This window comes from Eptatretus burgeri, chromosome 18 (assembly GCF_056783735.1).
Source record: "Eptatretus burgeri isolate ZD-2024b chromosome 18, Ebu_testis_v1, whole genome shotgun sequence".
NCBI lineage: Eukaryota > Metazoa > Chordata > Myxini > Myxiniformes > Myxinidae > Eptatretus > Eptatretus burgeri.
The window spans coordinates 35,180,576-35,202,003 of NC_140978.1; the positions used below are offsets into that span (position 1 = coordinate 35,180,576).

Genomic DNA, 21,428 nt, shown 5'->3' on the forward strand with positions numbered 1-21,428 from the left:
ATTCACTCGTATTTTTACAGGTATGATTGTCCCGTTAATTCGTCCTTTAACGGTTATGATCTCGTTACCATGTTCAGCATAATATTGACATGTTGAATTTCCTAAGTAAAGTCCCGTACCCTGTCTTCTAACGAGGCAAATTAGTCCAACTTGGTTGTGCATAAGTTGAAAATGTGGAGCGTTCCTTTATAATCACTCCCCCTTTTTCAATCCCTCATAGTCTGCCAACTTTACTTCCACAGGGCCTCTACTTGGTTCACCTTTTTGTGCCTCAATCACGACATGTATCTGAAGAGTCCTGTACTTAGGGTAATACCAATGCTCATAGTCCGTACAATTGTACCCCCCTTTTTCCCAATTTCTCCTTATCTCTGCTATTTTCCTTCGCACTGATGCTGGTGTCTTTCTTACGTTAGTTAAAATTGGTCTATGTTGTCTACGGACTAAGTATCCACATATGTCTTCTCCCTGAAATGGGATTGTGAACAATGGCAAACCATGTTTTGAGGAGTGTGGGAGGTGTGAACACACCCGACATTTACTTTTGTCCATCGCCCTGGGGTACTGTTAGGATAGTGCCAAATAGGTGTTCAATGGATGATTGGCCAACTCTTTATGCAGGGTTATTTCTCGTCTCTTTCTTTTACCTACTTTTGAGTCCGCCAGACCCAATTTCTTACTCCCTTCTCCCATCATTGTTGTCCTCCCGACATCAGTGGTCCCTTCACTATCATGCTTGCCCTCAATATTGTGAATTACCCACGTACAAACAAGTGCGAAAAGAATCGTGGTCACGATGAGGTAGATGTACCTATTCCACCACCCTCCCCGCATCTGTTCCATCCTGGGGTGTTGTATCCCCGTTTTCTCCCATGTACAGCGTGCAGTGTGTTGCATGTATCCATGCTGTCTTACCTTCAACCCTTACAACGGTGTGTGTTACCAGAAGCACTTGATACGGCGCTGTCCACCTTGGTTGCAAGCAGTACTTCCTTGAAAAGCTTTTAATCAAGACCTGGTCTCCTGGTTCAAATGGGTGTTGTTGACTCTGGGCTGACTCTGGGAGCGCCTCCTGAACCTGTGAATGAAATCCTTTCACCACTTTCGTTAGGGCTTTGCAAAAGGTCAACACTATCCCATCCATCTGTTGCAGTTGAATTTGGTTCAAATCTACCGGGGCTGTAAGTGGTACCCGTATTGGCCATTCCATCAATATTTTGTGCGGAGACAATCCCATTGTTCGGTTTACAATTGACCTCATGGCCATCAGTGTCAAGGGTAGGGCCTGCGGCCATTTTAGTCCCGTTTCATCGGAGATTTTTCCTATTTTATTCTCTAATGTCCCGTTTTGCCTTTCCACATCTCCCAATGATTGTGGGTGATAAGGAGAGTGAAATGATTGTTTTATCTGCAGCGCTCTTCACATTTCCTTAGTTATGTCCGTTGTGAAGGACCCTCCCTGATCGCTTGATATTCTGTATGGTATCCCATACCTACAGATATATTATTTCATCAGTAATTTAACTACTGTGACAGCATCCCCCTTTCTACATGGGTTAGCCTCCACCCATTTCGTAAATCTGTCAACTATCACCATAATGTATCGGTAGTTACAGCACGGTGGCATGAGGACAAAATATACCTGCAGGTGTATAAACGATCCCCATGGTGGGGGATGAGTCGCCTGAGTCTGTTTGTGTACTCCACCTATATTCCTCCTCTGGCAAATGCAACAATGTCTGCAATGATTTTCCGCTATTGCCGCAAATCCTGGTGCAAACCAAATTTGATTGACCTGACTCACCATGCCTCCTTTGCACGCATGTCCATTTTGATGCGACAAGCATGCAAGCCTTGGTAATATGTGTCGTGGTGCGACGGGTTTGCCTTCCGGGGACTCTCATAATGCGGTGTTGTCATTAAATTGACACCCTCTTGTCTCCCATTTCTGGACTTCTTCCTTATCTGCTGCCTATCGCATTTGACTAAGGTCGTCAAGCGACGGTAGGGTTTGTTGATCGGTCACTGTAGTTTTGGTATACATGATGTTAAGACTTTCGGATCAAGCCACTGCCTTGGCTGCCTTGTCGGCTGCTGCACTTCCTTTACTGACATCGTCGGTTCCCGTGGAATGTCCTTTACACTTTATAATTGCAATCGCCTTTGGTAATTGTATTGCATCCAGCAATTCTGCAATGAGGTGTCCGTTTTTCACGGGTGTCCCACTAGATGTAATGAAATGTCGTTCTTTCCATATTCTACCAGAATTGTGGGCCACACCCCATGCATACTGAGAGTCGGTATATGTAGTGACCCTTTCGCCTGTCCCTATTTTGCAGGCTGCAATTAGGGTGCACAGTTCTGCTTGTTGTGCTGAATACATATTCGGCAGCTTTCCTGATTCGATGCATTCGTGGTCGGTGCACACTGCGTAACCTGACAGTAAGGTTCCATTTTCCCCTCGTTGTGAAGACCCATCCACGTACAGTATTTTGTCCGAGTTTTGTGGCTTTTGTGGCCTCCCATGTGGCGAGTTTTGTGGCCTCCCATGGCTCAGATCCACCACATCCTCGTTGCACACTACACAACCCACACACGGGAATCACGTGCCATTATTTCGTTCAAATCCGCGTGCCAATTCCCAACCGGCAACTCACCTTACTTCGCAACTCACTCACCAAATCTCACCACTTTGACCATAAACGCCTCCCGCACATGGGAAAAATATCCCCACACCCCCTTGTACCTCTGCATTGCTGCAATTCACCACACTATTTTGAGGAGCACTGCGCAGCATCGGATTGTCCTCTGCCATGCGATGCTTAACCACGCAACAGACGCTAACAGCTCCACCACGTCTCACCGGGAATGTCCGGGGTGAGCATCCGGAACCGTTACAGCCCTCATCCAGTCGTCAGACCACGGCAGGACTGGAGGCAATGAGGTGGGGTCGCGAGAAGGGCGATCCGGGAGTTTGATTCGGGTCCCGGGTGTGCATTTTGGCCTGTGAAAGAGCCCATGGGTGGCGGAGGAAGTCCGCTGCTATTCGACATTCAGATTGCACACGGAGCACATTCAGGGCCAGGGTGCCGGCTTGGGGAGTATGTTCTATGTTAAGTCAGGAGCTCCGAGGCGTGCCGAAGCTGGAAAGCAATTGAGCCGGTTTCCGGTCCCGGAGCCTGGCAGGGCATAGCTCGGGCTGCTGTGGCCCAATAGAGGAGCAGGATTCGGGCCACAGCACATCCCTTTCTGGTCATCACCAGACCCTTCGCCCGGGGCTTATAAAAGGGGTAGCGCGGAGCCGTTAGAGTCTCTCTTCGCTCCCTGTCTCGCTCTTCTTCCGAACACTATTGTTGTGTGATTGCCAGAATATGCTGCTTCTTCGAGATCCAGATCTGGGGCGACTGCCGTCCTTTGAGACTCAGGTCAGGTCAGGTATGGGAGCATGTGCCAGAACAGCACGTCGCTGCGTCCACTTTCCGCCGGTACTCCAGGGGCCTCCGTCTGGCCATCCCCCAGGCAGATGCCAGGCCCATCCCCATCTCCTTGAGATGATGGTCAACCTGTTGCAACCATGAGGCACGTGGTCGACCCACTGGCCTCCTCCACTCATGAGACTCCCTCGCTGAGAGAATCTGGTGAGCAGGATCAGAGTCAGGAAAACGAGCCACATGTCCATACAGCCGCAACTGACGCTCACGGACTATGCAGGTAACAAATCTCATCCGAGTCTCTCTCAGCAACCGCTCGTTGGACACAAAATCCGACCAGCGATAGCCAAGGATTCTCCGAAGAGACCTGGTACCAAAGGAATTAAGTCTCCGTCTCAGATCCTTGGTCAGAGTCCAAGTCTCGCACCCATAGAGAAAGACTGGAAGTACCAAGGACCTGAAGACTCGGACTTTCATCCTCCCGCACAGGTACTGGCAGCGCCACACCCCATGATCCAGTGAATCCATGACTCCCCAGGCCCGACCCAGACGTCTATTGACCTCTGACTCGCAGCCAGCAGAGACATGAATATCACTGCCAAGGTAAGTGAATCTCTCCACGACCTCAACATCCTCACCACAAACAGACACAGACAGGACAGCAGCATCCAAGATGTCACCGAAAGCCTGGATCTTAGTTTTGACCCAAGAAACCCGTAATCCCAATGGCTCCGACTCCTCATTCAGCACCTCGAGGGCCCCCAAGAGGATGTCTAAAGTCTCCGCAAAGATGACTGCATCATCTGCAAAGTCAAGGTCCGAGATCTTGACATTCCCAAATGACGCACCGCAACTTGATCTCTCTGACATCCTCCCTAGAATCCAGTCCATACAAGTGCTGAAAAGTGTGGGGGCAAGTGCACATCCCTGACGAACTCCAGTAACAACTGGAAATAAGTCAGAGATGGTACCACCACACTTCACAGCACTCTCAGTACCAGAGTAGAGTTCAGACATCAGATCGATCAGTTTTGGTGGCACCCCACGAAGACCAAGAATCCTCCAGAGGACATCCCGATTCACTGAATCGAACACTTCACAGAGATCAACATAGGCTGCAAAGAGCCCCTGCCGAAACTCTCGTCTGCGTTCGGTGAGGACACGAAGTGCAAGGATACGGTCAATCGTTGACCTCTTTGATGTAAAGCCTGACTGCTCTGGACGCTGGTGCTCAAGCAGATGGTGGCGAACCCTATCGAGAATTATCCGAGCAAAGACCTTGCCCGGCACTGAGAGCAGCGTCACCCCTCGGTAGTTGTTGCAGTCTTGGCGATCACCCTTCCCTTTCCAGAGAGGGACAACAAGGCCCCTCTTCCAGTCAGTTGGGATGATGCCTGTGTTCCAGGCAGAGCACAAAACTGCATGCAACGACACGAGTGCAGCATTTCCACCAGCCTTGAGAAGTTCGGCATGGATGCCACAGATCCCTGGAGCTTTGCCCCGTTTCAACTGGTTCACCGCAGCCCGTGTTTCCACAAGCGTAGGTGGACCACAGTTGATTGGAGGGTCAGCAACAGGGATTGTAACACCCTTGACGTCCAACTCGACAGTTGGGGGATCAGCCTGGTACAACCGCTCAAAGTAACCGGCCCAGCGGGCCTTCACTTCAGACTCCTCTGTCAAGAGCCTACCACTCTCTGCTCGAACTGTAGTGCTCCGAGGGATGGGCTTGGATGAACGTAATGCGCGAATTCCCCTGTAAGCGGGACGAGAATCACCTGTCCACAGGTGATGCTCTACCTCCTCACAGATTCCTTGCACATAGGCCTCCTTGTCCACCCTCAGTGCACGTACAGTTTTACGCCTCAGCTCCCTGAACAGCTCAGCTCTGCCATTCAGCCTGGCCCTGCGACTCTGGTCAATGGTATCCAGTGTCCCTTGAGAGACAAAATTCTTCTTTGCCCTGCGGTGAGCTCCAAGGCATCCACCGGCAACATCAAGGACGGTGGTCTTGAAGGCGCTCCACAACTCTTCAGGACCCCCCAAAGCACCCAGACCCCCCAAGTGTCCACTCAGCCTGTTCGCAAACTCCTCAGCTACTCTCTCATCCCTGAGCTTGGCAACATCCAGTCTCAGCTGGGATGGTACCATTCTCCAGGATTTAAGGTGCAGCTTTAGAGTTGCTACAACAAGCCTGTGGTCAGTATTGAGGAACTGAGCACTCCGGTAGACCCTGCAGTTCTGGATCATCCTCCAACGACCGTCAATGAGGACATGGTCAATCTCCTTTGCCACACCGCCAGCGTTGGAATACCAAGTCCAGCGATGAGCTTGTGGGCGCTGAAACCATGAACCAGCCACCCTAAGTCTATGACTTCTTGCAAAGTCAAGGAACTTAGTGCTATTCTGGTTCATAGTTCCTGACCCATGGGGACCAACACACACCTCATAACCGTCCCTATCAGTTCCAGTCGATGCATTGAAATCCCCCAAGACTAGAAGTGTATCTCGTCTGGGGCACTGATCAACCACAGACTCGAGTGTGGCGTACAATGCATCCTTCACGGTGAGATCACTCGCCTCAGTCGGAGCATAAACAGAGACCAGGGAAATGACACCTAAGGAGTGACGAATCCTTAATCTCATAATACGCTCGTTGACCGGTGTTACCTCAATTATCATTGGGGTCAGCTTATTGGACACAGCTACAGCAACTCCTTGGGTATGGTAACCATCAGAGCGACCAGACCAATAGTAGGTGTAACCACCCACCATTATCTCGCCGCAATCCGGTCTCCGAACCTCAGAGAGAGCTGCAATGCCGATGTCCAAACGCTTGAGCTCATATGATAACAGAGACAGGTGATCATCCTCTCTTAGGGATAGGACATTCCAGGCACCCACCCGAAGGGACCGCCTCAGGTTAACCCAAGGAGACCGCCGTCTGGTGGACGACACCTCCCCCTTTGAGACTCCCTGCCTTGCTTTCGACGTCCCACCACACCCGCATAGCCAGACAGGCCAGTGCGGAACGCACATTGCCACATGCCCTGGCAAATAATTAAGCAGGAGATAACGTGCCATATCACGAGGTGGGAATGCTCAGTCGGAGCGTCCCACAGAGGTACACGCTACACCTGTAGACCTATACATAGCTTGGTTCGGGATTTTCTCTTTCTTTCTGTCTTATGTCTGTCTCTCTCTCTCTCTCTCTCTCTCTCTCTCTCTCTCTCTCTCTCTCTCTCTCTCTCTCTCTCTCTCTCTCTCTCTCTCTCTCTCTCTCTCTCTCTCTCTCTCTCTCTCTCTCTCTCTCTCTCTCTCTCTCTCTCTCTCTCTCTCTCTCTCTCTCTCTCTCTCTGTCTCTGTCTCTGTCTCTGTCTCTGTCTCTGTCTCTGTCTCTGTCTCTGTCTCTGTCTCTGTCTCTGTCTCTGTCTCTGTCTCTGTCTCTGTTGAGCCCCTCAGGTGAAGTCAACCCCCATTTTGAACACATTATACTTTTGGCCCTGGGACCAGTGTTTCACTCAAGTTGAAAAATCTCAACCCTGGTCTGAAGCAGGATTGAGTTCGCCCGGACAAGACTAATCTCGGAGGTTGCCCCGAGGTGAAAACAGCAAGTGTAAAAGCTTGAGTACACCTGCCCCCCCCCCCGAGTTTTGGGCCAAGGTAAAAAGGCCTGAAGAGGGTGGAACAGTGAACAATTACAAAATTTCTGGTGAATTGAAGCATCAATTCTGTAGAAACGAACCATTGGCTGCACAGTGTGGTGATGATTACCTGTCAAAGTTATATACAAGCTTAATTATAAATAAACGCCCAGGTCAAATTTGAACCACCCTCTTATTTAACCCTTTAATTGCAGAGGTGAGTATTCATTCATCTTTTGTTTTTAACAGAGGAAGGCACAACTCCATTGTGATTGGGTGAATATACCTCCAAGTCTGGCATATCTTGCTTAATTTTCAACAATTTCACCCTCCCATTCCACCGCCTCCATCTTACCTGTAATGTGACCCTTAATTGCTCGAGGATCACCTTAATTGCTGGTGTTTTTACAGCTGTGTTTAAGGCTCATGGAGGATGCTGGGTAATTGTAAGTAAAACAGTGATTTATACTTCAACAAGAGTGAGAATTGCTTTGCAATACATGTCCCCGACCAGTCACAATGAATGTTGGTTTATTTGTGCAGGGCATAATGGTGGGTTTGGTGGCGAAAATAATAGAACTAACCCTATGTACATTTGTTGGAGAGTTTGGGTGTGTGACGAGGACATGACTTGATTCGGTTTTGGTGAAGATCCTGATTCTGATACGACAATTTTTTTTAATGATTCTTCACCTTTGAGAGATTGGGCTAAAAACTATATCTCAAAAACTTATGGAGGGGTTCGGACGAAACTTGGTGGATGAGTTGGGTAGGTGACAATAGCAATCCGATTAGATTTTGTTTCAGGTCTGGATTCAGATCTAGCCTATCGGTGGAATACAAAACATAAACTGTTCAACTAGATTGGCAGAGGTATGCACTCTGCCGAGTGCCGTTACACAGTGTGATTCTATACTGTAAACCTTTATCTGATAGGAACCTAATATTTTGCGTGACCTTGAGTATCAGCTCCTAGTTTAATGTTGTTAGAGTTAGGGTTAGAGTTAGGGTTAGTGTTAGGGTTAGGGTTAAGGTTAGGGTTAGGGTTACCATTCATTCGTCAGTCAAATGCAATCTTGTGTGTCGATAAACTGCACAAATAGACAATTCTGTGGATCTGGAAAGACATTCCATTTATAAGTCCTTCTTTTTGTTGTGCTGTATTTATTTTGAAAATAGAGTGGAATATAAGGTTTTAAAAAAGTGGAACTTTGCTGCAACATTGCGATGCCCATGTCATGCATTGGTCTCACTATAGAACACTGACACAGATCTTTGTAAACAGACTACAAATCGTCATTTATAAAATTTCCTAAAGCTTTTCTCTCGTAAGTGCTCATCCATAATTACAGTGAGTGTAAGACATAATGTTTTTTTTATTAAGTGCTCCGCAAAAAATTGTCTATTTAAATACTCAACAACAGGAAATTTGAATTTGGATACATGTTCAAATGTTTGCCCACTCTATTTTATTATAATTACAGGCTTCCCTTTCGAAAAAAAATAAAATAAATTTAATGCTATAACAAGTGAAATCCTTTAATACAGCGCATGTGGTGAAGCAAATGTGTACACTAATGTTAAAATATGCAATTTATGCTTTTTCAGTTGAAAAACAATTAAAAAGTGTACTTACTATTTTAAATGTAAAAATCTTGTTATTATTGTGATAAGCACCTGTATATATAACAAAAGGAATGAAATCGCTCGATACAGCATGGCAGGGGACCGCAAAAGAATGATGGCATAAGAGGAACTTAGCTTTCAGTGTTCGGCGTTAGGCGCAAAATGCCATGGTGGGCGGAAATGACGTCTTTCATTCGTTCGTACATTAGAGGGAGCGTTTCTTGGTTTTTTCCGTCAAGCAATAAATTCAATGGTTTTCACATATATAACACGTTAGTTCACAAATTTCCATTGAAATACTCGGGTATTTCCTTCAATTGTCGCCATTTCCGTCTAGGTTACGTCTAGGAAATGGTTACGCCATTTCCATCTACCAGACGGCCGTCATTAGCTGTCTTGAGGCACGTGGGGTGGGGACACCGGAGACGTTGTAGACACCGGGGACATTTCAAAGTCGGTGCAATTGTATACAGTGCACGCGCTGTAATAATCCCTTCGTGTCTGTGGGAGAAGACTACTTACCTTTGTCACTAAATTACGTACCATTGGAACGTACCTTTTTTAACGTTTAGACACTTTTCACCGACTAGTAGATTACCTGTCCCATGGATGGGTGGCAGAGGTGGTGGTGGTCTGTTCTGTGGTGGGCGCGTGATTGCACTGGACCAATCATGCTCGGTGATGTACCTCGGGTTGCATAGCTAATACTCAGTGGCCTCTGCTTCACTTTTTAACCCCCCCCTCCCTAATTTTTGCTCATTCGCTCGTGATAGCGAGCTCGAAAGTATAGCGATCCAGAGTCATGTATACCAAGTACGATATAGCTGAGTTTCGTGGACCGTTGACGCTTTGTCTAAGAGGAGATAACAAACACTTAGCTCCATTACGGTATAGATTATGACCCATTCAACCTTTAGACCCCTTATGAAATGGAAGACCAAGAAGGAACCTGAAGAAGTAAAGAGCAAAGATGGAGTGATCAGGAGGAACCTCGATTGGATTCGGGTTTCAGCCGCTATTCCACAACCCTCAAACCCATCCAGGCGCAGCCAAGTGAGCCTTACAGAAAAAATTCTGCAAGAATTCACTTCTCCTGAGAGATAATCAAACAAGGAAAGAGAGGAAAAGAGAAGAAAAAGAATTGTGAAAAGAAAAAAAATGAGAAAGAAATGTGAAAGGAACAAGGATTATGAACCTTAAAAAAACCCCTATCGACCCTTTGAACCCCTATGTACCTTTCAGACACCTTAGACACTTTAGATCCCATAGACCCTTTGCACCCTAACTATTATTTGAACATACCCTTTTGAATAGAAGAAACCTTAATACCCCTTTGACACCTTAGACCCTTTATACTTGTAGACCTTTAGACCCCTTTAAACACACACCACACAAACATCAAAAGAGTCTTCTTGCAAATCCAGACAATACCTTCTTCAGCAAGTAATGTGCAAACTCTACCCACCTACCCAGAGAGTGGGTACTCTGCTCGTTTACATTAAGTTGAAGCAACACCAACCCACACGACAAAATTATATTAACCAGTTGAAGCTATAGATGGGGCTGTTTGAGAGATAATCTTTGGCAGAGAACCAACATCTGCAGAAAAAGAAAAGCTAATCTTTGAATATATAATGTAACAAGATAAAAATTTGCAAGCTTTAATTTGCAACCCAAACCAAAAAATGACGAAGTTTTTTTATTTTATCTTTTATTTGCAAATACCAAAGAGCAAATGCAAAGATTGATGAAAGTGTTGAGAGAAATATGAAATGACCCCAATAATTAATACACGCACTCTACACATAAACAGGAAGTACGCCTTAATTAAGCACATTGTTACAACAAAATCCCGTGCAAAGCTCACCGCAAATATTGTTTTCTATATATGCACCATACGTACGAGTATGCGTACATTCCTTTTGCGAGTTTCAAAATGGCCGTGCGACAGATTCACGATTTTAAAAGATGGCAGGACTCGGTCAATCAGACAGGTGTATGTTCTGCAAGCTAAAAGAGAAAGTACGAGCCACCTCCTATCTGGATGTAAAAAAACACTCATGTCAGAACAACTGTACACCCGAACGCACAACAAAGTGTGTAGAGTAATCCACAGGCACATCTGAAATAAAAAAAATATATATCCCAGTTCCAGAAAACTCATGGAAACATGAACCAAAAGCAGTCATTGAAAACAAGGAAGTAATGCTCACGTACGACCTGAAGATCCCATCGAGCGTGAACATAGAAAACAAAACATTGTGACTGTATGTAGTGCTTAGATACACAAAAAAGGAAAAGACAGCATTGCTAATTGAGGTTTCAGTACCCAGTGATTTTGTTCTTAATAATGCAGAAATCAAGAAAATGACCGAAGACCAAAGGAAGTGAAAATATCTTGGAAACTGAAGAGTGCCGAAATTGTACCAGTGATTATTGGAGCAACAGGAACGATGATGAAGAACCTTGCAGAGATCTTTAAAAAACCGTCCCTGGGAACTTGGTCCATGAATTTGATTCTTTAGTGAAAGAGGTCTTTGAAACCTGGGAGGTCTCCGTTCCACCTTCTGAAACCCACATATGGAGATAACAACCAACGACACACACACACATACACACCTTCCACTTCCTGGATCCCCCTATAACTTTGTCTGTGGTTTGGAGGGGTCTTTTACACAGCAGGGACAATCCATCGTAAACATTCCTCTTTGGGCCGATCAGAACTCGACAGCCTGTTTGAAGTTGATAACCTTCTTCTTCTTCTTTAGTATGCATCACATGGTGGCAGGTACCATCATTTGCATGGCTGTGCTGCTAATGTAGTGCCCCCTGTAGGTTCGAGCAGGAATTTGTAGTTCGTTCATGATGCCGTGGTGCACTGCTTGCTGTCTCCCTTATCTTAAACAAACACCGTGGGATCTTCAACCTTCATCAACTAATGCTGAAAGATAGAATGACCAGTTTAATTTCCACCCAAGGGATGGCACGCTCATTGATGAATCGCCCTGCCTGAGAGACACCAGGACAGTTTACAGCTGGGCCGAGACTCAAACCCGGGCGAAACAGCCCAGAGGCAAGTGCACATACATCGAGGCTATCCTACCATCCACCAAAGACCTATAGATGTAAGAAACACCCATAGGACTTCATGTATACACAGTTACCACTGATAAATGGACAATAGCCAGGGAGAGTTGGTGGGTGGAGGGGGGGGGGCTTTTGGGGATTCTATTACACCACTGTCTGCAGACGAATATAGTACAGAGATAACACAGACACTGTTCTCCAGGTGTATATCATTTAAGTCTGTTCTGATATTATAATTGCAATAGTTGGCACGACCAAGGAAACTCAGGAATGAAGGAAATTGAAACCAACCACCGTTGCGAACAAGAACACATAAACACAACTAACGGAGACAAAATAATAAAATGGTTCGAGCATTCCGCCATGAAGGATTCCAAGGTGCTGTCGTTTCAGGCTTTACTTTGAGTCGGAGCAAAAGAGATAGAGGGAGAACAGGAAGTGCTTGATATCGGGTGGGTGACATCACCAATGACCTCACTGTTGACATGCTATAGGTGAGCAATACCTTTTGGTTGGAGGTGTGAGCAGAGTTTTTCTACAACAGAGCCAACAGAACATTATGATGTATGGCCTCAGGTGTTGTGCATGTGTGTGTCCTGTCTGCCACCACTGGTTGTCATCTCCACACGAGGGCTCCAAGATTGAACAAAGCCTTCCCTGGTCTCGAAGCATCCGTTTCCAACCCAGCAAGTAACCACGACTCATGGACGAAGCCATCTCCTCATTCGTGCTCCATTTTTCCCTCTACCTCCGAGGGTTCACCCGATCCCACCTGGGGACATCCCCGCTCGCCCGGACATGGGTCGTTATCTCCACATCGTCGCTATCTCCAAACGCGATCCCACCGAAGCTGGACAGTCCCATCAGTCCCCGACGAGAGGGAGGTGGCACGCTTTGCCACCCCCTTCTGGCCGCCATCTTGTGTGCGTGCGTGTGTGTGTCTGTCCAGGGGTGTTTTTATCTGCCGGCAGTGTTTACTCAGGAAATAAATAATGTTTCATATTTGAAGTTAAATTATTTCTCCTCGGCTGTGGCAGTCACCATGAGGCTCATGGCGTTTAGTTCAGGATACTTCTGAATGACCGCCTGACCCCTCCCCTCGCCCCTCTCCTTGACTACATACCTGTCAGGCTGTCCCCTTCAAAATGCTCTGAACTGACTCTGGGACGTCGGATCACATCCTCGCTCCCCGATGAAACAATCCATTTCATGGATCGCACCACGTACCTGCCAGGAGCCACGTGGTGGCGCCACGGTGCAGCGATCCGGCAGATGAAGCCTCACAAACTTGGCTCCCATTGTTCTGCACGTTTGAACAATAAATAAAAGGGTGACGGTTATTAATTTGCCACTGCTTGCTAACATCACGATGCTTGAACGTGTGAAGTTAAGATCCAACGCGGCCATCATTGGGTGAGCAAAGGTCTTGATTCGGAAAGCGGGGACTCGCGGGGTCGAAGTTGGGAATCTCCACGCTGAGGCTGCGTCCATCACGCGTGGTGTGGGCGGCAGCCGATGGCAGGGAAGGCGAAGGGCGGGAGAGGGAAAAGACAGGACGGAGGAGGGAATGAGGGTGGGAGGGTAGAAGAGGTAGGGAGGGATGTCTACTCCGCAAACCGCGCGAGCGCGTGAGCTGCAGTCTGAACGCGCGCGCGCTCGAGAGGGTCTGTCTGCGAGGAGATTATTCGCAAGGAGCAGCTTCCCTCCGACCTTCCATTTCATTCGACTTATGTATATATATATATAGATATATAGATATATCAGGCGCCATCGAGAAGGAAAGAGAAGATCTCCCGCTGGGTGGGCTTTCCTTGTGGAGCTCCGGAGCGGCGCAGCCAGATCTCTCCGAGGTATAACTGGATCAATCCGTGAAACCATCATCTCGTTCCGAGGCCGCTCTCTTGCCCCCCTCCTCCCCCTCTTACCCCCTCTCCCCCCTCATTTTTCAATGTCTCAAATCCACGTCGATCTCCGTGGGATTTCTGGTGATGTTAATTTTTTTTATCCTCGAAGACGGTGCACGAAAAGCACCTGTTCATGAAATAACAAGCGATGCGTTTCCCAAACTCGAGGGGACTTTTCACTTTTGTCGTGAAATCCCGGCTCCGAATGGAAACGCCGTTGTGGATTCGCGTGCCGTGCTCGTCACGTCGCCCTAACAAGTGTCCCTGGTTTCCCTATCTCCAAGCGCCGAGCCTCCTGCAGCCCGCCAGCGACCACCATGGCGCGTTATCGCGCCGAGGCAGAATCTGGTGCCCAATGAAACGGGTGCTGTACCGATGCACTCGGACGGACGAGCGTCGATGCGCTCGCTACATCAATTACAGCCGCGGAAAGCATTCGCGATGCTTTCCAGCTGCGCGTCGTGCGGAGCATTTCGTCCTGGCGAGCGCAGTAAATCTGGCGGGAAAGGGCGCGCGATCTCTCTGCGCACGTGTTGCGCTTTTCAACCATTGCGTTCATAAACTTTGGGCTCTGTCTGTTCATGAGGTCGTGCACTCTGAACCCGGTATGTTCACGAGATCATGCACTCTGAACCCGGTTTGTTCACGAGGTCATGCACTCTGAACCCGGTTTGTTCACGAGGTCACGCACTCTGAACCCGGTTTGTTCACGAGGTCATGCACTCTGAACCCGGTTTGTTCACAAGGTCGCGAACTCTGAACCCGGTTTGTTCAGGAAGTCATGCACTCTGAACCCGGTTTGTTCACTAGTTCGCTCACTCTGAACTTGGTTTGTTCACGAGGTCATGCACTCTGAACCCGGTTTGTTCACGAGGTCGTGCACTCTGAACCCGGTTTGTTCACGCGGTCCTGCACTCTGAACCCGGTCTGTTCAGGAGGTCACACACTCTGAACCCGGTTTGTTCACGAGGTCATGCACTCTGAACCCGGTTTGTTCACCAGGTCGTGCACTCTGAACCCGGTTTGTTCACGGGGTCACACACTCTGAACCCGGTTTGTTCACGAGGTCACGCACCCTGAACCCGGTTTTTCACGAGGTCATGCACTCTGAACCTGGTTTGTTCATGAGGTCACGCACTCTGAACGGGGTTTGTTCACCAGGTCGTGCACTCTGAACCCGGTTTGTTCACCAGGTCGGACACTCTGAACCCGGTTTGTTCACGAGGTCATGCACTCTGAACCCGGTTTTTCACGAGGTCATGCACTCTGAACCCAGTTTGTTCATGAGGTCATGCACTCTGAACGGGGTTTGTTCACCAGGTCGTGCACTCTGAACCCGGTTTGTTCACCAGGTCGGACACTCTGAATCCGGTTTGTTCACGAGGTCACGCAATCTGAACCCGGTTTTTTCACGAGGTCATGCACTCTGAACCCGATTTGTTCATGAGGTCATGCACTCTGAACCCGGTTTGTTCATGAGGTCATGCACTCTGAACGGGGTTTGTTCACCAGGTCGTGCACTCTGAACCCGGTTTGTTCACCAGGTCGTACACTCTGAACCCGGTTTGTTCACGAGGTCACGCAATCTGAACCCGGTTTTTTCACGAGGTCATGCACTCTGAACCCGGTTTGTTCATGAGGTCACGCACTCTGAACCCGGTTTGTTCACGAGGTCATGCACTCTGAACCCGGTTTGTTCACCAGGTTGTGCACTCTGAACCCGGTTTGTTCACGGGGTCACACACTCTGAACCCGGTTTGTTCACGAGGTCAAGCACTCTGAACCCGGTTTTTTTCACGAGGTCATGCACTCTGAACCTGGTTTGTTTATGAGGTCATGCACTCTGAACCCGGTTTGTTCACGAGGTCGTGGACTCTGAACCCGGTTTGTTCACGGGGTCACACACTCTGAACCCGGTTTGTTCATGAGGTCACACACTCTGAACCCGGTTTTTTCACAAGGTCATGCACTCTGAACCCGTTTTGTTCATGAGGTCACGCACTCTGAACCCGGTTTGTTCAGGAAGTCATGCACTCTGAACCCTGTTTGTTCACAAGGTCGCGAACTCTGAACACGGTTTGTTCACGAGGTAGTGAACTCTGAACCCGGTTTGTTCACTAGTTCGCTCACTCTGAACCTGGTTTGTTCACGAGGTCATGCACTCTGAACCCGGTTTGTTCACGAGGTCGTGCACTCTGAACCCTGTTTGCTCACGCGGTCCTGCACTCTGAACCCGGTCTGTTCAGGAGGTCACACACTCTGAACCCGGTTTGTTCACGAGGTCATGCACTCTGAACCCGGTTTGTTCACCAGGTCGTGCACTCTGAACCTGGTTTGTTCACGGGGTCACACACTCTGAACCCGGTTTGTTCACGAGGTCACGCACTCTGAACCCGGTTTCTTCACGCGGTCCTGCACTCTGAACCCGGTTTGTTCACGAGGTCTCGCACTCTGAACCCAGTTTGTTCACGAGGTCATGCACTCTGAATCCGGTTTGTTCACCAGGCCGTGCACTCTGAACCCGGTTTGTTCACGGGGTCACACACTCTGAACCCGGTTTGTTCACGAGGTCACGCACTCTGAACCCGGTTTTTTCACGAGGTCACGCACTCTGAACCCGGTATATTCATGAGGTCACGCACTCTGAACCCGGTTTGTTCATGAGGTCATGCACTCTGAACCCGGTTTGTTCACGAGGTCACGCACTCTGAACCCGGTTTGTTCACGAGGTCACGCACTCTGAACCTGGTTTTTTCACGAGGTCATGCACTCTGAACCCGGTTTGTTCATGAGGTCACGCACTCTGAACCCGGTTTGTTCATGAGGTCACGCACTCTGAACCCGGTTTGTTCACGAGGTCACGCACTCTGAACCCGGTTTGTTCACGAGGTCACGCACTCTGAACCCGGTGTGTTCACGAGGTCATGCACTCTGAACCCGGTTTGTTCACAAGGTCGCGAACTCTGAACCCGGTTTGTTCACAAGCTCGTGAACTCTGAACCCAGTTTGTTCACGAGGTCACACACCCTGAACCCGGTTTGTTCACAAGGTCGCACACCCTGAACCCAGTTTGTTCATGAGGTCACGCACTCTGAACCTTGTTTGTTCACAAGGTCACACACTCTGAACCCGGTTTGTTCATGAGGTCACGCACTCTGAACCCGGTTTGTTCAAGAGTTCGCGTACTCTGAACCCGGTTTGTTCACGAGGTCACGCACTCTGAACTCGGTTTGTTCGTGAGGTCATGCACTCTGAACCCGGATTGTTCACGAGATCGTTCACTCTGAACCCGGTTTGGTTTTTGAGATTGCGCACTCTGAACCCGGTTTGTTCGTGAGGTCATGCACTCTGAACCCGGTTTGTTCACGAGGTCACGCACTCTGAATCCGGTTTGTTCACCAGGCCGTGCACTCTGAACCCGGTTTGTTCACGGGGTCACACACTCTGAACCCGGTTTGTTCACGAGGTCACGCACTCTGAACCCGGTTTTTTCACGAGGTCACGCACTCTGAACCCGGTATATTCATGAGGTCACGCACTCTGAACCCGGTTTGTTCATGAGGTCATGCACTCTGAACCCGGTTTGTTCACGAGGTCACGCACTCTGAACCCGGTTTGTTCACGAGGTCACGCACTCTGAACCTGGTTTTTTCACGAGGTCATGCACTCTGAACCCGGTTTGTTCATGAGGTCACGCACTCTGAACCCGGTTTGTTCATGAGGTCACGCACTCTGAACCCGGTTTGTTCACGAGGTCACGCACTCTGAACCCGGTTTGTTCACGAGGTCACGCACTCTGAACCCGGTGTGTTCACGAGGTCATGCACTCTGAACCCGGTTTGTTCACAAGGTCGCGAACTCTGAACCCGGTTTGTTCACAAGCTCGTGAACTCTGAACCCAGTTTGTTCACGAGGTCACACACCCTGAACCCGGTTTGTTCACAAGGTCGCACACCCTGAACCCAGTTTGTTCATGAGGTCACGCACTCTGAACCTTGTTTGTTCACAAGGTCACACACTCTGAACCCGGTTTGTTCATGAGGTCACGCACTCTGAACCCGGTTTGTTCAAGAGTTCGCGTACTCTGAACCCGGTTTGTTCACGAGGTCACGCACTCTGAACTCGGTTTGTTCGTGAGGTCATGCACTCTGAACCCGGATTGTTCACGAGATCGTTCACTCTGAACCCGGTTTGGTTTTTGAGATTGCGCACTCTGAATCCGGTTTGTTCGTGAGGTCATGCACCCTGAACCCGGTTTGTTCATGAGGTCACGCACTCTGAACCCGGTTTGTTCATGATGTCATGCACTCTGAACGGGGTTTGTTCACCAGGTCGTGCACTCTGAACCCGGTTTGTTCACCAGGTCGTACACTCTGAACCCGGTTTGTTCACGAGGTCACGCAATCTGAACCCGGTTTTTCACGAGGTCATGCACTCTGAACCCGGTTTGTTCATGAGGTCACGCACTCTGAACCCGGTTTGTTCACGAGGTCATGCACTCTGAACCCGGTTTGTTCACCAGGTCGTGCACTCTGAACCCGGTTTGTTCACGGGGTCACACACTCTGAACCCGGTTTGCTCACGAGGTCAAGCACTCTGAACCCGGTTTTTTTCACGAGGTCATGCACTCTGAACCTGGTTTGTTTATGAGGTCATGCACTCTGAACCCGGTTTGTTCACGAGGTCGTGGACTCTGAACCCGGTTTGTTCACGGGGTCACACACTCTGAACCCGGTTTGTTCATGAGGTCACACACTCTGAACCCGGTTTTTTCACGAGGTCATGCACTCTGAACCCGTTTTGTTCATGAGGTCATGCACTCTGAACCCGGTTTGTTCAGGAAGTCATGCACTCTGAACCCTGTTTGTTCACAAGGTCACGAACTCTGAACCCGGTTTGTTCACGAGGTCACGCACTCTGAACCCGGTTTGTTCACGAGGTCACGCACTCTGAACCTGGTTTTTTCACGAGGTCACGCACTCTGAACCCGGTTTGTTCTCGAGGTCACGCACTCTGAACCTGGTTTTTTCACGAGGTCATGCACTCTGAACCCGGTTTGTTCACGAGGTCACGCACTCTGAACCCGGTTTGTTCATGAGGTCACGCACTCTGAACCAGGTTTGTTCACGAGGTCACGCACTCTGAACCCGGTTTGTTCATGAGGTCACGCACTCTGAACCCGGTTTGTTCATGAGGTCATGCACTCTGAACCCGGTTTGTTCACGAGGTCACGCACTCTGAACCCGGTTTGTTCACGAGGTCACGCACTCTGAACCTGGTTTTTTCACGAGGTCATGCACTCTGAACCCGGTTTGTTCATGAGGTCACGCACTCTGAACCCGGTTTGTTCATGAGGTCACGCACTCTGAACCCGGTTTGTTCACGAGGTCACGCACTCTGAACCCGGTTTGTTCCCGAGGTCATGCACTCTGAACCCGGTTTGTTCACAAGGTCGCGAACTCTGAACCCGGTTTGTTCACAAGCTCGTGAACTCTGAACCCTGTTTGTTCACGAGGTCACACACCCTGAACCCGGTTTGTTCATGAGGTCACGCACAATGAACCCGGTTTGTTCACAAGGTCGCACACCCTGAACCCAGTTTGTTCATGAGGTCACGCACTCTGAACCTGGTTTGTTCACAAGGTCACACACTCTGAACCCGGTTTGTTCATGAGGTCACGCACTCTGAACCCGGTTTGTTCAAGAGTTCGCTCACTCTGAACCCGGTTTGTTCACGAGGTCACACACTCTGAACTCGGTTTGTTCGTGAGGTCATGCACTCTGAACCCGGATTGTTCACGAGATTGTTCACTCTGAACCCGGTTTGGTTTTTGAGATTGCGCACTCTGAACCCGGTTTGTTCGTGAGGTCATGCACCCTGAACCCGGTTTGTTCACGAGCTCGCGCACTCCGAACCCGGTTTGCTCACGAGGTCGTGCACTCTGAACCCGGTTTGTTCACGAGGTCGCGCACTCTGAACCCGGTTTGTTCGTGAGGTCATGCACTCTGAACCCCGTTTGTTCACGAGATTGCGCAGTCTGAACCCGGTTTGTTCGTGAGGTAGTGCACTCTGAACCCTGTTTGTTCACGAGTTCGCTCACTCTGAACCTGGTTTGTTCGTGAGATTGCGCACTCTGAACCCGGTTTGTTCACGGGTTCACACACTCTGAACCCGGTTTGTTCGTGCCCACTCGTTTTGTACGTGCATCTCCTGTTCACGCTTCATTGGCAGGTTTGTTTGAACCACTCCAGTTCATCACCCTTGCCACTCGTATGCACTCCATCCCACTTGTGAGCTGAAAACACCCCTCGGTAGCTCAACTCTCTCCCCATTCCTGATATTTATATTATTCACTGATCTCTCTATGACACGCTATTCGTTTTGAAAACTTAATGCGTTTTTTTTCTTCTTTAAATCAACTGAAAAAACCACCAAACGCAGAGCGAGGTCGTTTAACGAGCAAACCAAGGAACACCTCCGAGTGTGGATGTCGGGTTCATGTGTTCACTTCCTCAATCTTGGAAAAGGATTCTCCCGTCGCAAGCGATAACGGGCCGGATTGTAAGAGTAATCGAGGGGTTCCTCCGCATCGCGCTCTTCGGTCCACCCACACAGTCCGAGAATCTCCCCCATCTCACCACCCACTCGTCACCGCACACCTCATCAGAACGTCAACGAACACAATTCGAGTGGACCGCATGCCACCCCCTTGCTTTATATGGAACTCCCGCGGACCCGTCTCACAATTTCCCTCCAACGCCCCCATTTGTTCACCTCGCAGATGTGACTCGGTTTGCGTTTGGCGGAAACGTGGGGTCATCATCCCGTGTGGGGCCACAGGTGTGACGCCGACGTGGTGGAAGCTGAGCCTCCGTCCGGACAATGTGGATGCGCAGCGCGGTGCTCCCAGGGACAATGCGCCGCCTTGCAGGATCTGCCAAACGACCAGACTAGCTCGCGGCGCACTTGACACCAGTCCATGCACCGAGATGATGCCGATCCGCCGAGGCTTGAGCTCGGGGGTCGCCGGGCGTGCGGTCGTTTTGGTGCGCTGCTGGCTCGCCTGCTCACTTTTCGCCCAGATCGCCAGTCCCACGACCCCAGAGCACGTCTCCTACTCGCACTCTATCCGGATTGAAGGAGACATCACGTTCGGTGGACTGTTTCCCGTGCACGGCAAAGGCTCCCGCGGCCTTCCGTGCGGGGAGATAAAGAAAGAGAAGGGCGTGCATCGCCTGGAGGCCATGCTGTACGCTCTCGATCAGATCAACAACGACCCCGATCTGCTGCCGAACATCACATTGGGTGCACGCGTGCTCGACACCTGTTCCCGGGACACGCACGCGCTCGAGCAGTCGCTCACCTTCGTGCAGGCGCTCATCGAGAGGGACACGTCGGACGTGCGGTGTCACAACGGAGAAGCTCCCGTGTTCGCCAAACCCGAGCGCATTGTCGGTGTCGTTGGAGCCTCGGCGAGCTCGGTCTCCATTATGGTGGCCAACATTCTGCGGCTCTTCCAGGTGAGTGGCGGAACCTCCGTCGGGCCGTGCTTGGAATGCTCTCGTGTTTTGCTCGGAACGTTCACCTGGCATGATCGGAAAGCACTGCACTGCATGTGGCGTCTGCAATGTTGGGAAGCAAAGGTGGATGTTGGAAGTCGTTGTGTTTGTGTTGCCTTGGCATCAGCGGATTGTTGTAGTGAAAAGCCCTGGATGAAGTGTTACATCCCCTGTGG

General features: G+C 49.5%; 1 protein-coding gene across 1 annotated transcript in view; it reads left to right on the forward strand.

Moving 5' to 3' along the window:
• The first annotated feature begins 13,418 nt into the window (after positions 1-13,418).
• Positions 13,419-21,428, forward strand: part of LOC147008869 (metabotropic glutamate receptor 8-like) — a 579,707-nt gene continuing 571,697 nt past the window's right edge. Inside the window, exons 1-2 of the mRNA XM_085863764.1 lie at positions 13,419-13,638; positions 20,475-21,213. Coding sequence (XP_085719890.1) covers positions 20,683-21,213 — 531 coding nt within the window. The 5' untranslated portion in view covers positions 13,419-13,638; positions 20,475-20,682. The remainder of the gene's footprint in view (positions 13,639-20,474; positions 21,214-21,428) is intronic.